Source organism: Xenopus laevis, chromosome 2L (genome assembly GCF_017654675.1).
Source record: "Xenopus laevis strain J_2021 chromosome 2L, Xenopus_laevis_v10.1, whole genome shotgun sequence".
Classification (NCBI taxonomy): Eukaryota; Metazoa; Chordata; class Amphibia; order Anura; family Pipidae; genus Xenopus; species Xenopus laevis.
The window spans coordinates 118731392-118747112 of record NC_054373.1 but is presented as its reverse complement, the minus strand read 5'-3'; the positions used below and the strand labels follow the sequence as shown (position 1 = coordinate 118747112).

General features: G+C 35.0%; 1 protein-coding gene across 1 annotated transcript in view; it reads right to left on the bottom strand.

Annotated features, from left to right (window-relative positions):
* The window catches only part of gabrg3.L (gamma-aminobutyric acid (GABA) A receptor, gamma 3 L homeolog), a 300313-nt gene that overhangs the window by 43775 nt on the left and 240817 nt on the right, over positions 1-15721 (bottom strand). Inside the window, exon 6 of the mRNA XM_018247123.2 lies at positions 4778-4915. Coding sequence (XP_018102612.2) covers positions 4778-4915 — 138 coding nt within the window. The remainder of the gene's footprint in view (positions 1-4777; positions 4916-15721) is intronic.

The following is a 15721-nucleotide window of genomic DNA, read 5'->3' as shown; positions in this document are numbered from 1 at the left end:
ATCCTTCAGTCAGTTCTCTATCCAATGACAAATACCATCGTCCAGACCAATATTTCTTAACCAGTAGCCTTCTGTGTGGTACTGTATCAAATGCTTTAGCAAAGTTTAAGAAAATTACATCCACTGCCATCCCAGAGTCAAGGTTCCTGCTTATCTCCTCATAAAAGGCAATTAAATTAATCTGCCAATATCTGTTACACATCAAGCCATCCCGCAACTATCTTCTTGTGGGATCTTTGTTTACCTTTACATGTTCTTTTTGAATTTTCCTTTTGCATGACCCATTCATCAGTAGTTGTATTACTAGACTTGGGACTGTTAAGAAGTAAATCTTCATTAGCTGGTTCCTTAGTTGTGTAGATTATTTACTATTTAAATATTTAAACAATAATTCCTTTTACTCCTCTCTGCAAAACCATTTCCCATCTCTATTTTAGCTTGTCTTATAGCTATATATATATATTAAATATTATTTTTATTACAGAGAAAAAACGTATCATTTTTAAAACCTTTGGTTATTTGATTAAAATAAATTCTATGGGAAATGGACTTCTGTAATTCATAGCTTTCTGGATAATGGGTTTCCAGATAATGGATCCCATACCTTTCTATTCATCCTCTTTTACAATTTTGCCTAATACTTAAATCTATCCACATCAACTCCACATGTCCATCTGTTACACAGTGCTACAAAGGTGCATATGAAAGATAGCACAGTGCAGGAATGGTTTCATAATGACACATACAACTTGTTTTAAATACCAAATGAAAATGGCTTCAAAACTTTTGGCTATTTTAGAACAATAGGGAGCTGATGTATCAATGTTCAATTTGAATTCTTGCTATGATTTGATTTTTTGCACAACAATTTTTAACATTCGCCATTTATTATTTAAAAAAAAAATAACATTTGAGCTTTTAAATTTTTTTTTGAGTTTGTTGACCCATTGAAAATTGTGAGTTAAATGTTGATAAATTATGTTTTTGAATTTTGATATGCTTGCTCTGGAACTCCTCACTATTAACTTGAGCTTGTAAAGTCTAAATTACTTGGAGAACTACATTAAATAGGTAATATTTTATTTTTCATTTTACAGAAGTAATGGGATAAAATTGTTGGGCATAAAACATTTGTCGCCTATTGACCTCAATGTGTTTCACAAATTTTTTGCTGTTTCGTGAATTTTTCTGCAGTTTCGTGAATTTTTCAGTGAAATGGGACAGATTCGCCCATCGCTAATCAAGATCTCTCATATGTTTTCTTATTTTATATTGCAGAAACCAACAATCTTTAATAACTCAGCCCAAGTGAGAATTTTTCAACAGTTTAAAGGGTTTTTACTTTCTTCTGTATTTTCAAGCCTTCAGTTTTGTTTCAATCTGGAAAGAAACCATTTAAATTAGTAGATTTAAAGGACCAGTAACACCAAAAAACTTTCAAATTAAAAAAACATTGTAACCCCCTTTAGTAACACCTCCATTCTGCACAAAGTTAAATATTTGAATACTTTATTCAAAAATACCTTGTTAAAACTCTGCTTCCGCTTGTGCAGTGACTTCACAAATAGTGGGATATGGCAACATGCCCTCTGCTACAGCCTATGTGCGGGCTCCACATCTCCTAAAATCAGAAGCCAGCTACTGCTGCACTTGAAAGGGTTTTTCAGCATGCCTGTATTATCCTTCAGTGTGATTTGTTTCCATACTGTGATCAATGAAGGCAGCACCCGCGTCAGTCATAAATCTTCTAATGGAAACAGAAAACCTGTATCATTGTGCTGACTCCTTCCCTGCATGCAGCTTGTACAGAAATAAATTGTGGCAAGGAGATAAGCTTTCCAGGCTGGGAGATGTGGAGCACGCACTTAGGATGTAGAAGAGAGCATGTCGCCACATCGCCATATTTGTGAAGACCGGAAGCAGAATTTCCGCATAGCATTTTTGAATAAAGCATTAAAAATGGTTAACTTTCTTCAGGATTGTAGTATTAGTGGAGGTGACCACAAGGGATTTTTTACTGGTCCTTTAAAGATGAAGGGGGTTAAGAATTAGAATAATGCACTTATCGATTTACACTTCACACTTTAGGAGTTTTTATTTCAGTTTGTTGTTGCTTTGCACAGTGTACCATACATTGGAGTTAAGTAACTTTAAAGCTGCAGTTATTAGGTTACTGCAGCTTGGACACAGATGTGCTAATACAAATCTTACTGATCTATTGGGGGGATATATGGTGGTTACCTACAAAATTAATGCTTTGAACATGGTCCCTCAGTAAAGTAAATTGTAGGGCTAACTTCAATAGAACACTGGAATGAACCTTTTTCTATGCAAACATAATTAACATCTGCATTGTGTATGCTTGTACTCATGCTTGAAACATTGGCCTGAAGAAAAATGATGTATACATTATTTAAAGGTGGCTTTTGGGTTTGTCAAAAAGGCATCCTTAACTTTTGCTAAATTCTTTACTTTATCTGAAATAATGTAGGACAATATTTTCTACTTATACACAGTTCATTAAAAGCAAGCATGACTGTGTTTGTGTGAAATTGAACTTAAACTGTAATTACACCAAATGCACATAACCAGGTCAGCAGAAAAATAATTTCAGCCTCGGACTGTGTAAAATTATCTAATCAAATATAAACTCAGCAGATGCTTGACATTTTCTACTATTAAGCACTCAGACCTCCAGATATTATATATTATGCAGCAAGACACACAACAAGAAAATCAGTTACACTCAGTATAGTTTAAAAAATTCATTTCTTTTTAATCTATCTGCTATTTCTCCTTTGAGTGGCCACCCCCATTGCTACTCAGCAGCTTATTTATATTAACAAAAGTGGTGTTTCTGAAGCAAACACAATACTTTTCCTTTAAGTGTAAAAACATGAAAAACTCTAATACAAAACTTCTCAATTCAATCAAGTCAATTGGAGCTGCACTGAGCCTACTGGACATTTTTTCCGGCATTTAGAGTTTTTTTTGGATTTTGTTTTGCTTGTAATTGTCCAAAAAACTCAAATTTTTAGAGGTTTTAGAGATATTTGTATTTTGTTTGGATCATTAAGCACTTTTGTCTGTTTGTACTTTTAATAACTTTCTTGGCATTTGTGGTTTTAGAGAAATAGAGTTTAATCTTGGTTTCAAAAATCTCTACCACTGCAATTTGACCTTTAATAGATGGACTTTTTAAGTCAAACAGTTTGTATTATCTTGTGATTGTGTGCAAACAGGGCTTACTAAAATGGTTCATTAAAATCAGCCCAAGAACTGACCAGTGACTAATGAATGCCACTCTACTTTGCCTTTGATACTTCATCATAGTATTATTTTTTTTCAACCGTATAACTTCCTCCATTTTAACTCTACATTGGATTTAACAAATTCTTATTTCTTTCATGGCATTTAGATCTTGTAGTAAAGTCATCTTCTTCATGTCTATGAGCCCTACTTACTGTAAATGTTCACCATCATGTGGGACAGCAGCTCCTTCTTGGTAGTCTCAGACTGCCCTGCCTTCTTCAAATAATTCCAAAGGATAGTAAAGAGATTGAGGTAGAATTTTTGGTCAGATGGCCATTGTTCTTCCATCCCCATAACATTATCTTAACTTTTACAGCTACTTTACTGAATTACTTGCATTCCAGTTTTGTAAATCGACATCTTGTGCTGAAATTCTCAAACCACAAGCCCATCAAGTAATGTTTTCACAGACACCAGAAAGTCATTTACATGAGAAACTGTTTAAGGGGGTTATTAATTAAACCTCAATTTTATCAGGTTGGGCAAAAACTAGAATTTTCAAATATTATACCCCGATGCTGCAAAAAGCCTGAATCTGAAAATCCACCATCTCAGACCTGCCAAGGCCCTGTATAAGTGAATGGGAGAGGCACCTATCCCAATTTGAAGTTATCGTGGCCTGCACTGGGTTTAGCCCAAAAATCCAATGTTTTCACTGAAAATTTAAAAAAAAAAATGTAGAATTCAAATTTTTGCTCGATTTTCTCAAGTTTTTTCCCAATCCAATTACTGTAAATTGAGTTTTTTTATTAATAAATAAGCTAAAATTGGGCATTGGAGTTTGATCAATCTTTTTTAATTAATATTATTAGGTAAATTTGGTTAATAAACCCCTAAGTCTGAAGGAGAAAAAGTCAGCACTTGTCCTTGAACCTGATTCAACATGACCTGTTGCTGTAACATTTTGCTACTTTTATTTTATGCTGACTTATTACCAATCACATTGGGGCAGATTTATCAAGGGTTTAATTGAAAATTTGAAGTAAAAAAATTTGAATTTCTAGCTATTTTTGTACTTTGACTAGGGAATAGTCCAAATTCGATTCGAACTTGAAAACAATTCGAAAATTCGAATATCAAAATTTATCATGTACTGTCTCTTTAAAAATTCGACTTGAACATTTGCAATCCAAAACCTGCCAAATTGCTGTTTTAGCCTATGGGGGACCACCTAGAACCTATTTGAAGTCGATTGGTGGACTTTGAAAATCAAAGGTTTTTTTTTTTTTTGTTTTTTTTTAAATACTTCGAATCGAATTCAATCAAATTTGATCTTATTCTGATTCAAACAAACAAATACATCCTATTCACGTCGATTTTTTTAAATAAATTTAGGTGGGTCTTTTTTTATTCGAAAATTCCCATTACTTTGAAATTCAACCCTGCTTAGTCGTGTTCTGCTTTGTCTAAAAAATTGAAAAACTATATATGCAATATGTTTTCCCACTCTTAAAGGCTTTCTTACCTGCTGATGTTTTCACAATTTCAGTGGTATTCCTGAGGCCCATGAAGTCAAACTGGTAAAGTCTCCAAGATTTCTGATTTGAAGTTTCCACTGAATTTTTTCTCCATCTGTAGACCATTTCTTCCCTTGGATAACCATCTGTTAACAAGAGTGGCTCCTTTAACTATTGCATAACAGAATGTGTTTTCCACACAATATTAAAATATACATGTGTCTATTTTATTAAGCTGTATCATCCAATAGTGCATTTGAGAGTCTTTGCAAAGTTATGGGAACTGTTTTCTGGAAACCCGTTATCCAGAAAGCTGTGAATTAGAGGAAGGCTATGTTCCATATACTCCATTTTAATCAAATAGTTCACATTTTAAAATATGATTTCCTTTTCCCTGTAATAATAAACCAGTACCGTGTACTTGATTCCACCTAAAATATAATGTATCCTTACTGTAGAGTAAACAATCCTATTGAATTTATTTAATATTAAAATTGTTTTTTTAGTGATCCAAATTACAGATCCCTTATCTGGAAAACTCCAGGTCCCAATCATTTTGGGTAACAGTTTCCATACCTGTATCATTTGGTCACAAATATAAACTCCCCCCACCTAAAACACCGCAAATAACAAACAATGTTACATTGTGCATCCCTACAGGCCAAAAGTAATCCTCTGTATGTTTATGATAGTACATAAAATAGTATATATCTCAAGCTAGGGTTAAAAGGAAATCTGTTTTTACATATTACAATTGTCTTTTATATTACAACTTTTCTGACTTCTGGAATATGGGTTGTGGAATATGGACCAATAAATGTATTTTGCCAAGAGCATGCTTTCTGCTTTTTTTTTTTGCCTTGTTAGGTTTTTTGAAAGTTAATGCTACATTTACTTGCTACAAGAATAATGGTAATGGCACAATGGCTGCACTAAATCATTTTGGGTGACAAAATGTCTGAAAATGTCTTTGAACTGATGTCAAATCACCACCGGTAAAACATATGAATCATATCATCACAAAAAACGCCTTCATGTGATTATGTAATTTAAATGTTTTACTGGCAAAGATTCAGATACAGTTCACTGCAAATGTATTTTCAACAGTTGTGTTGAACAAACTAGAGGCAATTTAGCATCTGCAACAAAATGCCCATTGTGCTGTCACTTAAAATTTGAGGCAAAGTACATATAGTAGCTTGCATTGAGAATCTTTTATTCCCACTAATACTGGTTTTAGTCCTTTTCCTTGCAAACTGTCAAACACATCCTAAAGATGTTTAGTTTAGAGAACCATATTCAATGCATCCTGATTGATCATAAATCAAATTATCATAAATCATGTATTGTTTTCATCTTTCCTATGTGGTAAATGTTTATTTTCCCCTTTAAGCTCTTGTGAGCAGGGCCCTCTCAATCTATTTTTGTTTGTTAAATTACCGTAAGACTCCAATTCTAATTATTGTAAGACTTACCTCCAATTCAATCATGTTGAAGTCACTAATTAAGCAGTATAGAATAATATTTAAAATTATATTTGAAAAAAGAAGTTGTACAGACAGTACTTCCATCTTTGTAAGACATATTTTTTTATATAATACTCAAAAGCAAAAATAGTAGCATAAACAATAGATAAATGATACCCACTAAAAATAATGGACACAAATGTATTCAAACAAGAAATCTATTTCAAGAATTCAAAATCTCCAGGTATTACTTAACAAACCAATTCCAATGCCAAACAAATATCAGCACAAAATTGATTATGTTTATATTTATAGCAGCAAAGCAAACCATAGCTGCCTCATGGAAAAAATGTTTGCTTCCTCTTACCTTCCATATTAAAATGAATTGGATTATGGTAATGTTGGATTATGGACTCTTGAGTATCACCACAAATATCTATAATACCTATACCAAAATCTGGGCCCCTTGGTTAACATATACTAGGCCACAACTGAATTAATATGTTCAAATATTTGTATTAAACAAAAAAAAAATAGGCTTGCTGTGGAGCTTCTATTTCAGGCATTCAGACTTGGTGAGTTGTATCCTAAAACTAAACTAAACATCGAACCCACAACTGATTAATTTCCTATTAAGGAGATTGTACAAAATAAGGATAAATCAAAACACGGAGAAGAAGACAGATAAGGTATAATATGTAGGAGAGCATCAGGAAGTCACATGTTAAAAATCTAAAAAAAAAACCTGATTATGTGTACAACTATTCAATGAAGCACACTTCGAAAAAAAAGAAAGAATTAAAAATCTCATTGCCAAACTAATTAACAGTAGCAATAACGTAACTTGCCTTTTTGAAGCAACACTGCATGGTTTCTAGAAAAATATTTATGTAAAAGAGAATTTATGTAGTGTCTAAAAGCTTGCATATGAGTTAAATTGGCTAAATGTCAAAAACTTGTTCTTGGTTTACACACAGCACAATCCAAAAACATTTAGACAAAATGAATGGGATCCACACTTCAGAAGCTGATGAAAGGCTTTCACAATTACTCAGAGAGCTTAGTTCAGTTTTAGTAATTAAACAAAATTATATTTTTAAAGAGGAAATTCAATGTCAACATACTAATCTGACAAGACTTTTACACTTACAAGATAAAATTCTATTTTTTCAGAACATTTTAGATATACTATATAGCTGTGTTAAAGTGGACCCGTCACCCAAAAACATTATTTCAAATCCTATTTTATCATGTTAGTCAAGCAAAATTAACTTTAATTACACTGTATAAATTATTTGAATCTTGTTTCCTTCAGTCTGGGACTCATAATTATAACAAGCAGGCAGGAGCCATTTTGTGGACACTGTTATTAAGACAAGCCTTGCATCATCTCAGAATCTTGTTTGTGCACCAGAATGTGGGACCTGATGTCCATCCCCATGCCCTGGCTACAAAATTAAATGGTTAAGAGAACTGGGGGAATGTAGGGAGAGCAGTGACACCTAGAAAGTGCCTAATGGAAAGTGAAAGTAATTGCTTGACCCGCCTCTATGCCTAGGCATAGCGGAGGGGCAGGCAATATTTGATTGACAGCTGATATTTTTAAATGAGTTTACAACAGCTATGAACGCTTTAATAAAAAAAGAAATTGGATTTCATATTTAATTTGAAAAGGACTTTTATTATACAGATTTTTATGTCTGGGTGACGGGTCCACTTTAAATCCCGTTATAACTATGAATAGCATATAGTGACAACAAAAAAATGCCCTTTATTTTAAAGCTGATATGCTTATTGAATACGTGTCTTTACAGTGACCAAATAGTTCATACAATACAATGCTGATCAGAAGACAGATTTTTTTCCACTTTATTATCAGAAGTATTATAAGAAGGTAATTATTTTCCCTACTTTTAGACAAATTGCAGACTTTTCTTTGCATTTCTCAGAATTAATTAGTTTCTTCTCCACCTTAACAAGTATGTTATTATTCTTTTTATCTGTAAACAACTTGTGAAACTGAGTTTTACTATGTACTGTCATTGTAATTGTAATTTGCTAGTGTCTTTTGTATTCTTATTCTTTCATTTAACTCCAAGCAAATTAAATGTCCTACATCAATGGAAGGTGACACAGTGGAACAGATGGAAGTGCATTGGCTTTTCTCAGCCTGCAGAGAAAACACAGGCAAAGAAAAGCCGAGGCTGCACCACCTGTGCCATTATTAGCCTTAGTGTTCTTCTGCTTCCACCCAAGGGTTTAGAAAATTACCTCTTATCTTGTACTGTGAAATTGGAGTGTCAGAGCTGTGTATGCCATACTTTTTCCAAAGGGTTAAAAGTACATTGGAAAAGTAAATCAAGTTACATTTTGTTAAAACAGGTGCTTAGTAATTTTAAATTATTGTTTTAAAAACAAAACACAGAATATATTATTTGATGTACCTCTTGAGGTCCTTTAAAATGCCTTAAGATTTAATATCTAACAGTTTCAATGGTCAAATATCGAGGGTTAATTAACCCTCGATATTCGACCCTCGAAGTTAAATCCTTCGACTTCGAATATCGAAGTCGAAGGATTTATCGATATTCGGTTGATCGAATGATCGAAGGAATAATCGAAGGAATAATCATTCGAACGATTTTAAATTTGAATCGAAGTCGCAGTCAAAGTAGCCAATTCGATGGTCGAAGTAGCCAAAAAAACCCTTCAAAATACTACGTTTTTTACATTCTAATCCTTCACTTGAGCTTAGTAAATGGGCCTCTTAGTGTTTGTAATTAGTGATGGGCAAGTTTATTCAGTAGGCATTGTTTTTGCAGTGAATTACCGGATTTCGCTGACTGCAAATGTTTCTGAATAACTGGAGCAAAAATTCACTGTGGAAGAATTTGCTGCGACATAAAAATTGTGGCACGTCAAAATTATTTGGACGCCCATTGACTTTAATACATTTTGACAAAAGAGTCGCGCGTGTAAAAATTGTTGTTCGTCAAAATTGTCACATGTCAAAATTATTCAGATGCCCATTAACTTTAAGGTATTTGGACAAAAGAGTTATGTATGTAATAATTCTTGCGTGCTTAAAAATTGGCGCGTCTCAAAAATTATTCGGATGCCCATGGACTTTAATGCATTTTGATAAAAGAGTCACGTGTATAAAAATTGTCTCTCGTGTGAAAATTGGTGCACGTCAAAATAGTTTCAACGCCCATTGACTTCAATGTGTTTTGCAATTTTATTGACGTTTTGTTAATTTTTTCAGAGTTTCACAAATTTTTCAGTGAAGCAAAACGGGACAGATTCGCCCATCACTCTTTGTAATTACACTAATGCTTTCATTTGAATAGCAATACCAGTGCTTTGCATATTGTGTTTATATACATCCAGATTTTAGAAAATTCACTTACCTGCTGATAATGAACACTTATCACCTGTTTAGAAAAAAATGAACTCACAAAATCCAGCTGTACTAGTTAGAATAGAGCTTATTTATTATTCAGCAGACTTTTATGAGAGCTACTCAGTTTTATATTCAGAATCTGATTTGTGTTATGGGGCTTAAATCAAGAAGCCAATGTAAAAACATCAGCCATAAGTCTAGTACCAGCAAATGCAGTTAATGATTTGGAAACAAATGTGCATAATGCTATCTGCATAATAAACTTTTCTATTCTGTTGACTACTCTGTAAATCTTTTGTCATATTTTCTGTCTTATTTGAACAGCAATTTTTATTAGGCTCAAACAACAAAACTTTCTCAGTCATTGTAGTTCCTCAAGTTTAAAGGGGTGGCATCTTGTATTTTGTTCTTTTGTATGGGAAAAAGGCCCCTGATATACCTGTAATGTGCAATCTTCCCTTGGAAAAGCCTTTTCTTATTAAAAAAAAACCTTGATAGTTTACTTGTTGCATTTCATCTTACTACATTCTTGGAATCCAATGACTTTCTTATTGACTTCCTTATTAAATACTCTCTATTATTTGTGAGACAATGTCAATCTAGTACATAGAACAAGTCCCATTGGACACATATCCTCCCCGATTGGATAAAATTGGACAGTTTAAATGGCAAATAGCAAACCTGAAAACTAAAATTGATAAATGCATCCCTATTCAACAACCTATCCCTAAAACACTACGTGTTATTAAAATGTGTAATGTAATAACTGTCTAATAAACAATATTACGTTGTGAATATAAAAGTAAACTGATACTAGTTTGATAAAAAAACAAGTGGCTGACAAAAATAAGTGGCTCCAAAATGTAAATACAGTATATACTCGAGTATAAGCCGAGTTATTCAGCATCCAAAATGTGCTGAAAAATTCTACTTTGGCTTATAGTCGGGTCAGCGGGCAGTAGCTGAGATTGCAGTCACTTTTAATCATTCCTATACCAACAGTTCACTTGGGGAGAGACTGCAATATCCCACAATGCCCTCTGTTGGTTATATGAAAGAATAACAGTGCGCCCTCTGTTGGTTATATGAAAGAATAACAGTGACTGCAATATCACACAGCGCCATCTGTTAGTTATATGAAATAATAACTGTGTGCCCTCTGTTGGTTATATGAAAGAATAACAGTGACTGCAATATCACACAGCGCCATCTGTTGGTTATATGAAAGAATAACAGTGACTGCAATATCACACAGCGCCATCTGTTGGTTATATGAAATAATAACAGTGTGCCCTCTGTTGGTTATATGAAAGAATAACAGTGACTGCAATATCACACAGCGCCATCTATTGGTTATATGAAATAATAACAGTGTGCCCTCTGTTGGTTATATGAAAGAATAACAGTGACTGCAATATCACACAGCGCCATCTGTTGGTTACATGAAAGAATAACAGTGACTGCAATATCACACAGTGCCCTCTGTTGGTTATATGAAAGATTAACAGTGACTGCAATATCACACAGCGCCCTCTGTTGGTTATATGAAAGAATAACAGTGACCGCAATATCACACAGCGCCCTCTGTTGGTTATATTAAAGAATAACAGTGACTGCAATATCACACAGCGCCCCCTGTTTGTTATATGAAGGATTAACAGTGATGGCAATATCACACAGCGCCCTCTGTTGGTTATACGAAAGATTAACAGTGATGGCAATATCACACAGCACCCTCTGCACATGGTAGTGGGACAGTGGGACAATGCACACAGTAATCCGGTTGGCAATTCTCTGTCACCATCAACTTTGCAAAGAAGTCCGGTTGATCGCTGGGGGGGTCGGCTTATACTCGAGTATATACAGCAATTCATTCTAAATTTACTGCTCACGGTTCATGTGTCACAAATAAATAAGTAACTAAATAAATACATATATATATATTTATTTATTTATTTACTTATTTATTTGTATATGTACCGTATATACTCGAGTATAAGCCGACCCGAGTATAAGCCGAGGTACCTAATTTTACCTACGAAAACTGGGAAAACTTATTGACTCTAGTATAAGCCTAGACACAACTACAGCCCTGTCTCCCAGCAGCGCACATTCCGCCAAAGAGACCCTCCCAGCGATCAACCGGACTTCTTTGCAAAGTTGATGGTGACAGAGAATTGCCAAATGGATTACTGTGTGCATTGTCCCACTGTCCCACTACCATGTGCAGAGGGTGCTGTGTGTTATTGCCATCACTGTTAATCTTTCGTATAACCAACAGAGGGTGCTGTGTGATATTGCAGTCACTGTTATTCTTTGATATAACCAACAGATGGCGCTGTGTGATATTGCAGTCACTATTATTCTTTGATATAACCAACAGATGGCGCTGTGTGATATTGCAGTCACTGTTATTCTTTCATATAACCGACAGATGGCGCTGTGTGCTATTGCAGTCACTGTTATTCTTTGATACAACCAACAGATGGCGCTGTGTGATATTGCAGTCACTGTTATTCTTTGATATAACCAACAGATGGTGCTGTGTGATATTGCAGTCACTGTTATTCTTTGATATAACCAACAGATGGCGCTGTGTGCTATTGCAGTCACTGTTATTCTTTGATACAACCAACAGATGGCGCTGTGTGATATTGCAGTCACTGTTATTCTTTGATATAACCAACAGATGGCGCTGTGTGATATTGCAGTCACTGTTATTCTTTCATATAACCAACAGATGGCGCTGTGTGCTATTGCAGTCACTGTTATTCTTTGATACAACCAACAGATAGCGCTGTGTGATATTGCAGTCACTGTTATTCTTTGATACAACCAACAGATGGCGCTGTGTGATATTGCAGTCACCGCTATTCTTTGATATAACCAACAGATGGCGCTGTGTGATATTGCAGTCACTGTTATTCTTTGATACAACCAACAAATGGTGCTGTGTGATATTGCAGTCACTGTTATTCTTTGATATAACCAACAGATGGCGCTGTGTGATATTGCAGTCACTGTTATTCTTTCATATAACCAACAGAGGGCATTGTGGGATATTGCAGTCTCTCCCCAAGTGTACTGTTGGTATAGGAATGATTAAAAGTGACTGCAATGTCAGCTACTGCCCGCTGACCCGAGTATAAGCCGAGGTAGACTTTTTCAGCACATTTTGGATGCTGAAAAACTCTGCTTATACTCGAGTATATACGTATATATACACATACACACACAAAAAAAAACAAAAAAACATACGCATGATATGTACTGACTCCAATGTATGGATAGAGCAATACATTTTCATGGATGACTCTTGGGCTCCTGCAAACAAACCATGGGCAAATTTGCTAACATTCAAATTTGAGTTTGTAACACAATTTTAATATGAAAATGGGTGATATAAAGCAACTGGAGGACACAAATGCAGTGGCCCATGTTCTCCCCTAAGGTTTTATAATGAGTAATGTGTGGACCACTTAGTTTCACCATACTTAGGACAGAAAAAGTGAATTGGTGTTACACTATTTATCAAAATTAGTGTTACACTAGAAGCAAAGGGAGCTATTTATCAAAAATCTAATTTGTGAAGTTTGCTTATTTATTAAAAAAAACTTGAATGCAATCGGGAAAAAAACTTGAATACCTCAAATTTATCTAATTTATAGGCTTAAAAAACTTATTGAATTTATTGAGTTTTTGAGTGAAAAGGGACCTCTGCCATTGACTTTTACATGAATTTGACAGGTTTTAGGAGGTTTTGTAGCTTCGGAGCATAATAAAAAATTCCCTTTTTTTAAAAAAACGTGTGTGGTTTTTTTGTGAAACTAAATTAAAAAAACTCATCACCAACTTTTTTTAAAATCTACCAGAATCCTTTATACATTAATCTGGTGCACTTTTTAAATTGCCACTTATTTCCCTCAATCTGTTTTTTAGATTATAATATCTGTTAAAGGACCAGTAACATAAAAAAAAAATGTTTAAAAATTCGTTAGAGCACAACAAAAAATGAACACAGAGACAAATGAAACTTTTAAATAGCAAAGACTTTATTAAGAAATAACTTACAGAAAGTCCACTTCCTGTCCTCTTCAGAAACGGCGAAAAGGCGACCATCCACACTGCAGTGATCGATTTTTCCTCCCTGGCTATTCACTGACGTCTTCCTCCCAGCGTCCAGCAGAAGCAGTGTCTGTCACAGGCTCTTCTCTCCTTCACCGTAGATCGGCTTCCCTCCTCCGCTCTCCTCACCTCCCTCCTGCTCTCCTACTCTCAGAGAGAGACATGCGGCGCCTGGTTACATTCCAGTTATAGGCAGAACAGAAAGCCGCAGGTTACTTACAGGCGTCCAGCAGCAGCATTGTCAGAGGCTCTCCTTTACCGTGCATCAGGTTCCCTCCTCCGTGACATGGGCAAGTTTTATAACTCGGGTAGACTCTTCAGCAAAGGCCTTTCATACGCAGGAATATTCCAAATGTGAGCAAGCAGCCCACGAGAGCAGTGAGCGCTCCTTGTCTGTGCCCTCCACTCCCACGTGGGAACTGGCCTGGGATTAACCCTATCGCTGCTAACTGATCAGGATCCCTCAGCAGGCGCCACTTCTGATGGTTCTTCAGACGTCTTTTGTAAGAGGGAGGTGAGGAGAGCGGAGGAGGGAAGCCGATCTACGGTGAAGGAGAGAAGAGCCTGTGACAGACACTGCTGCTGCTGGATGCCGGTAGGAAGATGTCAGTGAATGGCCAGGGAGGATAAATCGATCGCTGCAGTGTGGATGGTCGCCTTTTCTGAAGAGGACAGGAAGTGGACTCTCTGTAAGTTATTTCTTAATAAAGTCTTTGCTATTTAAAAGTTTCATTTGTCTTGGTGTTAATTTTTTGTTGTGGTCTAACGAATTTTTTTTTATGTTACTGGTCCTTTAAGCAAGGACATGATGTTCATATACTGTATAACAAGTAAAGATAAAGTACTGAAAAATAAATCATGGAGTGTCTCAGCCTTTTCTTTTTCTAGATAGAAATACTAATGGACATGTTTTAAGGTTATTTGTGGTCACAGCTATTTTTAACTTTAAATTTGCTCTAAATTATATGACTCGCAGTCCAGGCTTTAATTGAGCGTTGTGTTCTGGCCTCAATGGCTGCCAGCTGCACTGGGCATCATGTAATGTTAATACCTAAACACTGTACAAACAGACTGATTGAACATTCAGTTGCTAAACAATTTTATAGCTTACTAAAGTATGCTGAGACTAGACAGATAATGTAAAGAAATGTAAGTCCCTGCTTGAACTGTAGGGCCCATTTTTCTGCATTACACTCTAATTTTGAACTCCCATAACTTCAAAATTTGAATAAAAAAAACAACCGAATTATTGAACCCTTTCCTGAACATACAATATTTTTATCCAGTCTGGTGACCATGTTTGTGATCCATTCCTCACCATTGCTCAATTGTTTTCTTCTTTCTTTCTGTGTATCAGGCAACCAGAACTAGATGCAGTAGATGAGTTCTTCCCACTGACCTTTGAAGATTTAACCTCCAACAATGTGCTTTTAATGGCTTGCTCTCTTTATTTTCACAGTGACATATTAAACTGCAGGTATGTTTTAAAATATTGTAAATCTGACTATTTTCAATGCTCCTTTTGAAATAGTTTTCATATTTGCATATTTGTTGCAACTTTCCAAGTCTTACATTGTTTAAGATATAAGATTCCATCCCAGCTAGTTTAAGCAAGTAGTAAGTCCCACTGGCATTTGAGTTTTTACACAAGTACAATTTTTATAAATATTGTTGAACTTGGCACGGATTCCTGAGTTACAATACAATGTAGGTTACCTGCCCTTTAAATGTGGTAAATTCAAGCTCCTTTATGAACAAGTATATATAAAAAAAAAAAATATTGATTCTACCAAGTTGAAAGCAGCATACTGTTTAAACATATAGTAAACATACAATGCTCCATAAGTATCACAGCACAATATCCAAAAACAGAAGTATTTGTTTAGAGAATTACACATATAAGACCCAGCTGATGAATAATATTATAGTTTATTGCTATGTAGTCTAACAGAGACCTA